The 13,593-nt window shown below is 43.3% G+C and overlaps 1 protein-coding gene across 3 annotated transcripts in view; it reads right to left on the bottom strand.

The window, feature by feature from the left end:
* The window catches only part of LOC139604871 (splicing regulatory glutamine/lysine-rich protein 1-like), a 71,489-nt gene that overhangs the window by 13,255 nt on the left and 44,641 nt on the right, over positions 1-13,593 (bottom strand). For all 3 annotated transcript variants that reach the window (XM_071456186.1, XM_071456187.1, XM_071456188.1), the window contains exons 8-9: positions 12,025-12,144; positions 7,284-7,802 (exon numbers count right to left, since the gene is read on the bottom strand). In XM_071456186.1, the coding sequence (XP_071312287.1) occupies positions 7,284-7,802; positions 12,025-12,144 (639 nt within the window). The remainder of the gene's footprint in view (positions 1-7,283; positions 7,803-12,024; positions 12,145-13,593) is intronic.

Raw genomic sequence — 13,593 nt, 5'->3', positions numbered from 1 at the left:
CTTGAAGGGACCTCCAAGTCATCTTTACCATAAGTGAGCAATGAGTACTATGACCAGAACTAGAGGGGCCTTGCCTCCAGCCAGGTGGAGGAAAGGGACAATCGGATCTATTAGACTGTGAGCATCCGATGGCCTGGCACATCAGACCCACAGGAGTATAAGGCATCAGTTGACATTGGTGCACAGTGTACCCTGATGCCATCAAAATATTTAGGGGCAGAATCTATCTCTATTTCTAGGGTGACAGGGGGATTCCAACAGCTGACTGTACTGGAAGCTGAAGTGAGCTTGACACAGAGCAAATGGCAAAAATACCCCATTGTGACTGGTCCAGAGGCCCCATGCATCCCTCACACAGATTACCTGAGGAGAGAGTATTTCAAGGACCCAAAAGGGCATCACTTTAATTTTGGGATAGATGCTGTGGAGACAGTGGAAATTAAACAGCTGAATACCTTGCCTAGTCTCTCATAGAACTCTTCTGCTGTGGAACTGATTAGGGTTGAAGAACAACAGGTACTGATCCCTACCACAACAGTGCACTGTCAGCAATACCGCACTAACTGGGACTCCATGGCCCCTGTCTGTGAGATGATTTGTGAACTGGAGACCCAGGGAGTTGTCAGCAAGACTCACTCACCCTTTAATAGTCCTCTACGGCCAGTGCATAAGTCCAGTGGAGAGTGAAGACTGACACACTATTGTGGCCTGAACGAAGTCACACCACCGCTGAGTGATGCTGTGCCGGGCATACTGGAACTTCAATCTAAACTGGAGTCCAAGGCAGCAAAGTGGTGCCACCATCAACATTACTAATGTGCTTCTCTCCATTATTCTGGCAGCAGAGTGCAGGCCACAGTTTGCATTTACCTGGAAGGGTGTCCAGTACACCTGAAATCAATTGCCCCAGGGGTGGAAACACAGCCCTTCCATTTGCCATGGACTGATCCAGACTGCACTGGAAAAGGGTGAGGCTCCAGAACACTTGTAACACATTGATGATATCATCATGTGGGGCAACACAACAGAAGAAGTTTTTGAGAAAGGGGAGAAGATATTCCAGATTCTGCTGAAGTCCAGTTTTGCCATAAAGCAGAGTAAGGCCAAGGGACCTGCTCAGGAAATTCAGTTTTAAGGAATAAATTGGTAAGATGGACATAATCAGACTACAATGGATGTGGTCAACAAAATAGCAGCTATGTTCCCACCAACTAGCAAGAAGGAAACACAAGCTTTCCTAGTCACTGTGGGTTTTTGGAGGATGCATATTTCAGAATACGGTCAGACTGTAAGTCCTCTCTACCTTCTGATAAGTTGGGTGCTGAACAACAAGAAGCTTTTGAACAAATTAAACAGAAGATTCTTCATGCAGTAGCCCTTGGGCCAGTCAGGACAGGACAAGATGTGAAAAATGTGCTCTACACTGCATCTGTGGAGATTGGTCTTTCCTGGAGCCTCTAGCAAAAAGTACCCAAGAAGATTTAAGGATGACTCCTAGGGTTCTGGAATCAAGGACACAAAGGATCCAGGGCCTGTTACACCTCAACTGAAAAAGTGATACTGGCAGCTTATAAAGGGATTGGAGCTGCTTCAGAAGTTATTGACACTGAAGCACAGCTCCTCCTGGCACCCTGACTGCCAGTGCTAGGCTGGATGCTCAAAGGGAAAGTCCCTGCAACATATCATGCCACTGATACTACCTGGAGTAAGTGGATTGCTTTGATCACACAGTGAGCTCAAATAGGAAACCCCAATCACCCAGGGACCTTGGAAGTCATCATGAACTGGCCCAAAAGTGAAAATTTCAGACTATCATCAGAAAAGGAGGAGAAGGTAAAATGTGCAGAGGTGGCACCACCATATAATCAGCTGCCAGAAAATGAAAAACAATACACTCTCTTTAATGATGGTTCCTGCCATATTGCAGGGATACATTGAAAATGGAAAGCTGCCATATGGAGTCCTATGCATCGAGTCGTGGAAGCTATTAAGGGACAAGGTGGATCAAGTCAGGTTGCAGATGTGAAAGATGTCCAGCTGGCTTTAGATATCACTGAATAAGAGAAATGGCCAGCATTCTACCTCTGCACTGACTTGTGGATGGTAGGAAATGTTCTGTGGGGGTGGCTGGATCAATGGAAAAAGACCAATTGTCAGCAGAGAGGTAAACCCATCTGGGCTGCAGAATTGTGGTAAGACGCTGCTGCCTGGATAGAGCAGTAAATGTACATCATATAGATGCACACGTACCCAAGAGTAAGGCTACAGAAGAACATTGCAACAATGGACAGGTGGATCAGGCTGCCAAGATTAAAGCATCTCAGGTGAATCTGGACTGGCAGCATAAGGGTGAATTATTTCTGGCTTGATGGGTCCATGACACCTCAGGTCATCAGGGAAGAGATGCAACATACAGATGAGCTTGTGACCGAGGGGTGGACTTAACCATGGACACTATCTCCCAGGTTATCCATAACTGTGAAACATGAGCTATGATCAAGCAGGCCAAGCAGGTAAAGCCCCTGGTGGACAATGGTCAAAATATAAATATGGGGAGGCCTGGCAGATTGATTACATCACACTCCCACAGACCCATCATGGCAAGCACTACGTGCTTACTATGGTGGAAACAGCCATTGGATGGCTGGAGATGTACTCTGTGCCTTATGCCACTGCCCGGAACACTATCTTGGACCTTGACAAGCAAGTCCTGTGGTGACATAGCACCTCAGATAGAATTGACTCAGATGATGGGACTCATTTGAAAAATAGCCTCATAGACACCTTGGCCAGAGAGTATGGTATTGAGTGGGTGTATCATATTCCCTATGGTGCACCAACTCCTGGGAAAATTGAATGGTACAATGGACTGTTAAAAACCACATTGAAAGCAATGGGTGGTGGGACCTTCAAACATTGGGATCTACATCTAGTGAAGGCCACCGGGTTAGTTAACACCCAAGGCTCTACCAATCAAGCTGGCCCTGCCCAATCAAAACCTCCACATACTGTAGAAGGGGTTAAAGTTCCTGTGGTGCATATGAGGAATGTGTTAGAGAAGACAGTTTGGATTAGTCTTGCCTCAAGCAAAGACAAACCTATCCATGGGATTGTTTTTGCTCAAGGATCTGGGTGTACCTTGTGGGTAATGCAGATGGATGGAGAAACACGATGTGTACCTCAAGGGGATTCGATTTTTGGATGAGAACAGTCGGTAATATTGAATTGTATAATACTGGTTGCTGAATGACACTTCTACTGTATGCTATAACTACCATGGACAATGAGGATGGACTGCTCCAGATACACCAGTCGTGAGTTCCTGATACAACCTGCAATCAGCCAACAGCACACCAGCCCTCCTGCCCTAGAAGACATCTAGGATGGACAGAACCCACAGTCATGGACTAAATTAACTTAACAGACATCTTGGAGGGACGGCCATTGACTATGGAAATTATATTTGTGCTTGTGTATATTATATATATATATATATAATATATATTTTATATATATGTATGTATATAGTTAGAAGGTGTAGGATTTGGGCATGAGTATATGGTATAGATTAAGGGGTGGATAATATCCTGATTCCAGCCAGGATAGGGTTAAATTCTGCAGTAGTCAGGAGGGCCGGTTAGTTTATACCACCTTATTGCCAGGGGTGGGGGAAGGAGGTCTCTTTTGGGGGTGGAGGTTCCCCTATTACTGGGTTCCATGGTGAGTAATGGGAGTGATTCAGTGAATCGTGTTCTCCTTGTACATTGCTATTACTAATGTTGCTGCTACTGTTAGTTTTCTTATCTCACTGATCTTTACAGTAAACTGCTCTTATCTTGATGCATGATTGTGACTGTGGTCACAAGGGTTTTCAGGATGAAGAAGAGATGAGAATGTTGACTCCATGATCAGAAGGCTTGATTTATTATTTTATGATATATGTTACATTAGACTATACTAAAAAGCAATAGAAAGGAAAAGGTTTCTTCAGAAGCTAGCTAAGCTAAGAATAGAAAAGAATGAATAACAAAGATCTGTGTCTCAGACAGAGCAAGAGCCAGCTCTGCCATGAGTGGTCAAGAAATCCAAACACCCACAGGAGACCAATCATGGGTCTACCTGTTGCATTCCACAGCAGCAGATAACCAGTGTTTACTTTGGTTACTGAAACCGCAGCTTCTCACAAGGAAAAATCCTAAGAAAGGATTTTTCATGAAAGATGTCTGCGACACATGATCTTTGCCTTTTGTGCCTTCAGTTCTTCTCTCAGCTTGCTGCAGGAGGGAGGGGGGAGTGAGGAAGTGGCATGTGGTTTGGAGTGTTTCAGTGGAAACACTAAATTGGGAAATACCATTCCTAAACCATGACAGAGGGGACACAACTAGGACAGCTGACCTGAATTGACCAAAGGGATATTCCATATCATATGATATCAGCTCAGATATAAAAGCTAAGAAAATGGGGAAGAAGGGGGAACATTCCTTATTTACAATGTTTGCCTTTGTGGAAAGATGGCTGGGGATAAAATTAGAGGAAACTGAGAAGTTATATTCACATCCTGAAAGAAGTTATAAACAGTATGGAAATTATAGGCTAAAATACAGTTGCCACTCCCTGGATGGAATGCGGTTGGCATGCTCAAGACCTATTCTATGATAATTCCCCACACCCACAATCCGCAACCATAGCACCTGCTAAAGGGGATGGAATGGAACGTGGAACCGAGTGGACACACTGCAGCCAGGCTCTGTTGAAATCCTTAAAGGGAGGGGAACTCAATGGTACTTTGCAGCTGATAAACCAAGTAGCACCTGTCAACCAGGGGAGATAGGAAAAGATGTCCTGCTGCTGAGCCATCAACTGTGTTGAAATTGCTCTCCTCAGATGAACTTGCTTCATTATAGCCTAATTGTAATATTAATGCATACCACCATCCCACAGTTACCCACCTCCAAGGTGCCACCACACCTCACTGGGCATGTGCTCTATATTTTTTTTACTGTATCTTTAAAAGCAAACCAACAGAATTTTATACCAAGCAGTAACAATGTATGTATGACTAGAGTCACTCAAGCTCCACCTAAACATAAAGAAATAATATAAAAGTAAGTGGAGAATGGGAGAAAAGTTAGGGAAGACTCCATTGTAACTGTTGGGATCAGTCAACAGGTTGAACCTGTCTTTTTCCAGATAGGGATGCCTATTGGGTAAGAACCATACTCTGCATGCTGAATACTTTTAATGGGGATGAGAGCTTGTCTGTGTATTGCTTTGAATACATTTTTGCAGTCAGATACCATCACTGACAATCCTTGAACCTTAACCTGTCACAATTTTATATTAATAGTGTTATTCCATAAACTGTTAGTGTTAGTCCTTCACAGGCACTGACAGTGGGTAACATAAATAAAGGGGAAGACTTGCTGAGGGGTCTCCCTTATGCTGTTGGTGTATTTTCCTAAGTCAGTTGAGTCACCCTTCAATCCAGTTGGACTGTTCAGTGAAGGGTCCAACTAACAGGATGCTGACAGACTGGTTGGGCACTGGGGTCTCAGCTTTCCTGGGGCGCTTACAGACAAATTAAATACTAAGCATCCCCACACCAAGGGTTGAGGAAATCTCCCTTTTTACCGTGACAGCCTTCCAGAGCAACTGCTGCACATGCCTTGCTTCCCAGGAAGTGGCTGAATGGGAAGTAGAGAATTAATTTTTTTTTTCTCTTTGCTTGTGCACACACCAACTTTCACTTTTGCTTTAGTAAACTGCCTTGTCTCAACCTATCAGTTGTTCTCCATCTTATTCTCTCTCCCTGTCCAGCTGAGAAAGAGGAGTGACAGCACCTTGGTGGGCACATGGCATCCAGCCAAGGTCAACCTACCACACCCATAATGGTAATCGGTGAGTGATCTCTCCCCTTTCTTATATCAACTCATGGTATTTTTCTCCCCCATCCAGTTGAGGAGAAGGAGCAATAGAGTTGCTTAGTGAGCACCTGGCATTCAACCTAGGTCAGTCCAGCACAATTAATTATCTAATTCAAGACTCCTGATACATACATGCAGAAATCGTTTTCAAAACTAACAGCACTACCTCTACTCTGTGCAAGTAGTCAACCCATGAAATAATGTTAATGCATTAAAATAGGAAGCTGTATATGTTTAAAGAAGCCACAATATTTTGCCCATAAACCTCCAGAACAGCATGGACATTTCATATAACCCAAACAGAATGTTCAGAAACCATTACAGCTTTTTCTGCATTATATGAACCATAAACTCCTGAATTTTGAGGGCTATGAAAATTTTGCTTTTGTCCAGGGAAGTGATTATTATATGTAGAACTTTTCCCAATTCATCCAGCATTTCATTCTCTCAAGGTAACATAAAATTTTCTAAGTTTGTCACATGATGTTATTGAACTCCATAATTGCTGAAGTATTTGGAAAGCTTCTGAACTTAAGCTAGCTGCTATGCTTTTGAATATGCTTGAGTTAGTCCAGTTACAGAGCTTAAAATCAATCTCACAGTCTCCTTTTGCTAGATTGAATTTACCCAGACTTCCACCCAGTTTACCCTCCCTCACAGGCAAAAACAACAGGTAGATTAACCTTGACTGCTTTCCTGTTTACTATCAGCATGGTTAAGAAGTGTTAATTTGTACTTGTATCTGGACATTTAATCAACTAAACAAGGTTTCCTTATTTTTCAACTGAGATACATACATTCACTTTCTGAATGGTTAGTCAGCCAAATAACATGCTTGCTTCCTGCTCTTCAGCCATCCAGCCAAGAGAATTCATTGCATGCCATCCTTTAGGTGGCCAAGTGGCAAATACTACCATCCAACTGTTCATAAGCCCAACAAATTCCGTTACAGACCAACACTGTACAGTATGTAAGTAATTAAGAAACTATGTACCAGTGACTAAAACTTTCATTAGGACAAAGATGGTGTTTCATGTCCCTCTATCATAAGTTTTGGATGGCTCCAGCACAGTGAAATGGCATAAGAACCATCTACTTACTGTCCTCAAGGACTATACTATACAGTAATGTGAAAGGCAAGTATCAGTTGCCCAAAAATAAACTATTTTCCAACAAGCATCATATAGAGCTCTTTGGAATGGATTTTATTTTATAGGGAAATCTAAGAAACAGAAAGAATACAAATTGAATTGGTAAGTGGCATGGTGATACTGATAAATAAAAATTAGGATGTGCATTTTACATCGTGCATCACTATACTGACAAGTCCAAAAAAGCATTAAAAAATTCTAAACAAACCTGCTGGAGCTACGAGATCTTCTTGAAGAGCTATAGCTTCTTAGGGGTGTTCTGGATCTCTTCTCTTTCTTTTGTTTATCATCTCTCTCTTTTTCTCTTTCTTGCTCCTTCTTCTCTTTCTTCTCATCTTTCTCCTTTTCTTTGTCCCCTTTTTCCCTTCTGTCCTTCTCGCCCTCCTTGTCCTTAATCTTCTCTCTATCCTTTTCCCCCTCTTTCATAACAGCATATTTTTCCTTGTTCTGGTCTACCTCTTCTCTGTCTTTTTCCTTCTCCTTCTCCTTGTTCTTTTCCCTGTCCTTGTCCCTGTCTCTATCCCTATCCTTGTCTCTAACTCTCTCTCGATCTTTATGCCGTTCTTTCTCCTGGTCCTTCTCCTTGTCCTTATCCCTGTGTCTCTCTTTATCTCGCTCTCTTTCCTTTTCTTTGTCCCAGTTTCTCTCCTTCTCTTTGTCTTGGTCTCTCTCCTTTTCTTTGGCCTTTTCTTTTTCCTTGACCTTTTCTTTGTCTCTTTTTTTGTCCCTGTGAAAAGCCAAACACAAATCCATTAATTAATATTTGAACTTTCCAATAAAATTACAACTAACTCTTTAGCATACCTTAATTGTTCAAGACAAAATATATGTTTCTGTTAAAAAATAGTAACTATTCAAAATTTTCATTTGTCATCCCTGTTCACCATGTGGGAGAGGCTATATAGATAGGAAAAATTTGGAAACCAAATTGGGGAAGAGGGGGCAAAAATCAAATCAAACTGTGATCGTCAAAGTGACATTATCACAACATTATCACACTTTGAAAGAATGTCTTCTCACCTCACAGCTATGTTACCATACATACATAAATTTTCTACATTTTATCAGGAGTGAGACAAAGTCTACAAATTGTAAACCCATTCTTTACTAAATAGGTGTACATGTAAAATGGACTGCAGATTAACCACACCCATGTGAATAATGACAACTGACTGGACTGAAGTCTTTATTCTACGGTGTTCTCTCACATAAATATCTTTTAACTGCTTGGAAATCCAACATCAGTCAATACACAGAAACAAAAAACTGTGATAAAATTTCACCACATTCCCTCAAAAGGTAAATGTAAGGTAAAAACTCAACCAAGACGATTCAACTATCTGTAATGCCATTATGAATTAGAAAATTATTGAAAAATCAGTAAGACCATAAAAACAGAAGCAAGGTAACAGAACAAGTCAGCTTCTTTGTGATAAGGAGAATGACACATGTTCATAAAAACAGTGAGAAAAAAATCCACTGGATGTTCTAGTACACAAGCCAAATAAAAATTAATTAATCATAAAATTATAGATTATGCTGAGTTGGAAGAGATCCTCAAGGATTATCAAAATCCAGCTCCTGGCCCTGCACAGAACCATCCCCAAGAACCAAACCATGTGCTTGAGAGCATTGTCCAAATGCTTCTCTAACTCTGACAGGCTTAGTGCTGTGACCACTTCCCTGGGGACTGTTCCAGTGCCCAACCACCCTCTGGGTGAAGAACCTTTTCCTAATATCTAACCTAAACCTCCCCTGACAGCTTCATGATGTTCCCTTGGGTCCTGTCACTGGCCACCAGAGAAAAAAGATCAGTGCCTGCCCCTCCGCTTTGTGATCAAACTGTAGATCATGATGAAGTCTTCCCTCAGTCTCCTCTTCTCTCGGCTAAACAAGCCAAGTGACCTCAGCTGCTCCTTGTATGGCTTCCCCTCTAGACCCTTCATCATCTTCATAGCCCTCCTTTGGATGTTCTCCAATAGGTTTATATCTTTTTTACATTATGGAGCCCAAAAGTGCACACAGTTAGATCACAGCTTTGGCTGGATGTCTCGGGGATGGTTCTTTTGGTTTTGTTTTTTGTTTTGCATGCCGGGGTGGTCACTGCTGCCCCCCCCCCCCCCCCCCCCCAGCTCTGGGAGTATCGAGATGGGTGAGAGCCAGCCCAGGATTTCCTGTGAAAGTTGGGGGGTGAGGGGTGGTTGCTTCCTCTTCTGGTGGGGCGATTTGGTCTCCACTGCCACGTGGTGGGATCTCTCTGAGAGATACAGTTGCTGTTTGGCTTTTGCCCGTTTTTTTTTTTTTCCCCTTTGGCACTGTGACTTGAGCTTACTGGCTTGCTTCTCTGCTTCTTTGCTGTTTGGGACCCCAGAGCCAGTGTGTGCCACACTGGGACCCAGGACCACCCTGTTCCCCTCCGGGGGCTGCCCCCCCCCCCCCCCCCCCTGCACAGCCTGAACCAGGGGACCCAGGGACCAGCCATGGCCAGTGAGCTATGATGGGGAGTGATCCCCTGCCCAGCACTGCTGCTCTCTGCCACTGCTTCAGGACTTCTTGCTACACTGTAACCTGACACCTGAACACCCCACAGTTTTGGGCACAGCCCTGGAGTCTCTGCTACATTTTGCTTGCTACCCCCAAGTGAGGCAGGCCCTGCCATCCCAGCCACTGCTCCAAGGTTCCTGCTACAGTCCATTTCACCATCTGCATGCCTGCCATCACCACATGAGAGATGCGTCTGAACTTGTGCCACAGCGCCCCCTGCAGCTGCGAGGGAATCCTCACACCTGCCCTGCCCATCTGGGAGCCAGCAGCATCCCTGCTGGCTGTGACCATAACTACACTAAAGGGGAAAGTGCTTGACAGCTGAGAGAAGGCTGTTACTGGGTTTCTGGTTTTGTTTGTTGTTGCTGCCATAGTTATTGTTGTTCGTTTGCCTTGTTATACATATTAATACTAGTAAAGAGCTGTTATTCCTTTTCCCATATCTTTGCCTGAAAGCCCCTTAATTTCAAAGTTACAATAATTTGGAGGGAAGGGGGTCAACTTTTCCATTTCATGGAAGGTTCCCACCTTCCTTGGCAGACACCTGTCTTTCAAACCAAGACACTGAAAGACTACATTTTGGTAAAGGATTATTTGGAAGCACGAGACCCCAAACCATCTTTCTATCAAAGGAGACACATGACTCCTAGACCTGCCTCTAGGATATTTATACGCACAGCCCCCACCTTTTTTCATTGGAACAAGTGTTTGCCTACTAAGAAATAGTAGGTTTGTTTCATGGTCTGTGACCTGAAGACTTTGGTTCCCATTAGGTTTTGGCAAATACCTCTTTGGATGTCTCACATACGAAATGTAAGATCATTAAGATGAAACAGCACACAGTCCCAGCAATAGCAAAGGGTTTCACAATGACCCAAGAAGCACCTTCTAGTAATTTATCACAGAGATTTCATTGGATTAGGCCCTTTCAGTGAGCAGATATCTCAAGAAGCTCCAAACCGCAACAGAGTCAAAAGGATCCATCAATGAAGCCCAGCTATGTAGCCTACCTCCTAACTGTTCCCACTGAGGTCCACAGGTCTGCAGTTTTATTTCCCACAAAACTTTTCTCCTCAGAAAACAATTGGACAATTTAAGTATGAAGCTCCCTTTAAATGAGTCAGAGGAATTAAAGAGATGAAACAGAAAGAAAAGTACCAAGGCTTCTATTCATTAAGCTACTTTTACAGTCACTTTTGTTTTGTGAATATTCACTATTTTACCCTTCAGAACGTTACATTATCATCCAAGGAGATAAAGGAATTATTTTGTTGGATTTTCACAGTTCAATAATTAGATAATCAGACTTAAAAATTAATGGGCTAGGCAAAATACAGGTGTATTGGATGCTGAAATGTAAATATGTTACATAATAGACATATACATTTATGCTTACAGTAGTGTATGGCCAATATGAAATAGCCAAAGGCAAAAAAAATAATCTCACGTTGGAGTGGGTCTGGTTGGGATGGACAGCAGAATGGCCCCACCGGCTTACTCAGAAAGCATTAACCTTAGGCCATGGGGAAACATCTTGTTAAGTTAGGGCGAGCAGCATGGACTGAGCATGGAATGATGGGAATACTTATGCAAAGTAAGCCATTCCATATAAGGCCATGTCCTGAACCCTACCCTCTGATTGGTTTGCTACAGTTTCCTTATTTAGTCAAGTTTTGTTCTCTACCCTGGTTAGATCCTGTCCCCTCAGCCCTGCCCCTCAGTTAAAGTTCTGTTTGCCCCATTGTTAGGTCTTTGGATCTTGCCCCTTGTACTGTGCACGGCTTCTCCACATTTGTTATTTACGTGCATTATTAAAGGTTCTTATTTTCCAGGCAAATCCATTGCACTCATCCTTTTATTTATTACCACACTCCCGGCTGACCTGGTCCCGGGGTCACACGTGCCGGCATGACAATCTTGTGCACAAAAGCTTTATACATGTTCTCAGAATGCAGGATCAAGTTCAGCTTGAATCCAAAGTATAACTGCTGACAAGGTTGAAGAAGCATCATCCCCATTTTTGTAGCACAGGCTACACAGAACATACCTAATTCATTGGTTAAAGTCTGACAATTAAGTTACCTACTTTCAATCAGCTTGATGTTGGTATAAATGCAGACTAGACTGGTATCAAAGTTTAGATACCTCAGGGTTGTGGTTTAACCCCTGAAGGCACCATATGAACTACTATGAAAAAAATTAACTATATCACAGACAAAACCTGTACACTGAGCACAAAAAAACCTTACTTTCTATTCTTTTGTTCCACAAACAAAGCCTTGGGACAGGCTAAAGCATTTAGATTCCTCCCTTTGCCATCACCTAAAAGGTTTGTTAGATTTTTTTCAAAAACTTTGTACTATGTGCTAAGATGAACAGTATAATTTCTGAGGAATGGAACTCACCGAGAATGAGAGCGACTTCTTGATCCCCACCTTTCCCTAGATCTAGACCGTTTTTTCAGGGGACTTCTGGATCTTCGTCTGTCCTTTTGTCTTGAGAGTGATCTGTTGCCAGATCTACTTCTATATGAATAATGCCAGAAGAAAAATAATATTGAAACTTCATAAAAATTAGGTCAACCAAGAAGGGAAAAAACCCCACATAAATCTTGCCTCACTACATAAAATTATAGTTACACCTCAGTAATGTACTGCCAATCAACATTTTTGTTTTTTACTTCAAGCTTCACCAGGTGCATATGCTCTCCTTTGAAACAATGCACCATTTAAGTAATACTCATGTACTCCTGGTAACATTGGATGACAGCAGAGACAACACCTACGTGCTGTGTGACCAGGTGGATGATCTGCTCTGCCTGGTGGCAGAGCTTAAAGAGGAAGTGGAGGGGCTGAAGAGTATCAGGGAGTGTGAGAGAGAAATAGATTGGTGGAGTCACACCCTTCCATCCCTGAAAAAAATGCAGTGGATGGAAGCTCAGCAAGAGTTGGAGAAGCCCTGACCGTCTCACCATCAGGCAGAAGGAGACCTAAAAAATGGAGGGGAATGGAAACAGGTCTCTGCTCAGGAGGTGGAAGAATCCCCTTCCAGCCTCCCTCGCATTCCCAGGTGCCCTTACAGAATAGGTATGAAGCTCTTGAACTCGAGGATCAGGCAGATGATAGTGAAGATCTATCTAAGGGGCTGACCAGAACAAGCCAGTCAACCAGACGGATCCCAACTATGGCTGTTAAGAAAGAAAGAAGGGTAATTGTAGTAGGTGACTCCCTTCTGAAGGGAACCGAGGACCTGGTATGCCAACTGGACCCATCCCACAGGGAAGTCTGCTGCCTCCCTGGGGCCTGGATAAAGGATATTACCAGAAGACTCCTTGGACTGATTCAGCCCTCTGATTATTCCCCACTGCTGGCTGCCCAGGTTGGCAGCGATGAGGTTGCTGAGAAAAGTCCCAGGGCAATCAAAAAGGACTTCAAAGCATTGGGGCAACTGCTTGAAGGGACAGGAGCACAGGTGGTGTTTTCCTCAATTCCTTCAGTAGCAGGGAAGAATGCCAAAAAGAACAGGAGAACCCACCTGGTCAACATGTGTCTCAAAGATCAGTGCCATTGGTGGAATTTCGTCTTTTTCGATCAAGAGGTGGTTTATACAACACCAGGCCTGCTGGAAACAGATGGAGTTCACCTGTCTAGCAAAGGCAAAAGGATTCTAGTCTGTGAGTTGGCAGGGCTGATTGAGAGGGCTTTAAACTAGGTTTGCAGGAGAGAGGGGAAAAGAGCGGGCTCAGCAGAGATGAATTAAGGGGCAGCATGACAGTATTGGGGGTGAAATCAATAGCCCAGCTGTAGTGCATCTAGACCTCGCTGGCTCTGAAGTATGCTGGCCACACTGGAACACACTTGCAGTCTCACAGGGATGAGCCATGGACTCCTAAGCTAATAAAAGCCAACAGGGAAATACCAGAAAATTATCTCGAATTAAGAGGCCTTCTTCTACGAAGGCAACACACCTAAAAG

Source organism: Agelaius tricolor, unplaced genomic scaffold, assembly GCF_023055355.1.
Source record: "Agelaius tricolor isolate 1412-34295 unplaced genomic scaffold, bAgeTri1.0.p SCAF_56, whole genome shotgun sequence".
In the NCBI taxonomy this organism is placed as follows: Eukaryota; Metazoa; Chordata; class Aves; order Passeriformes; family Icteridae; genus Agelaius; species Agelaius tricolor.
This window is presented reverse-complemented; position numbering and strand designations above follow the sequence as displayed.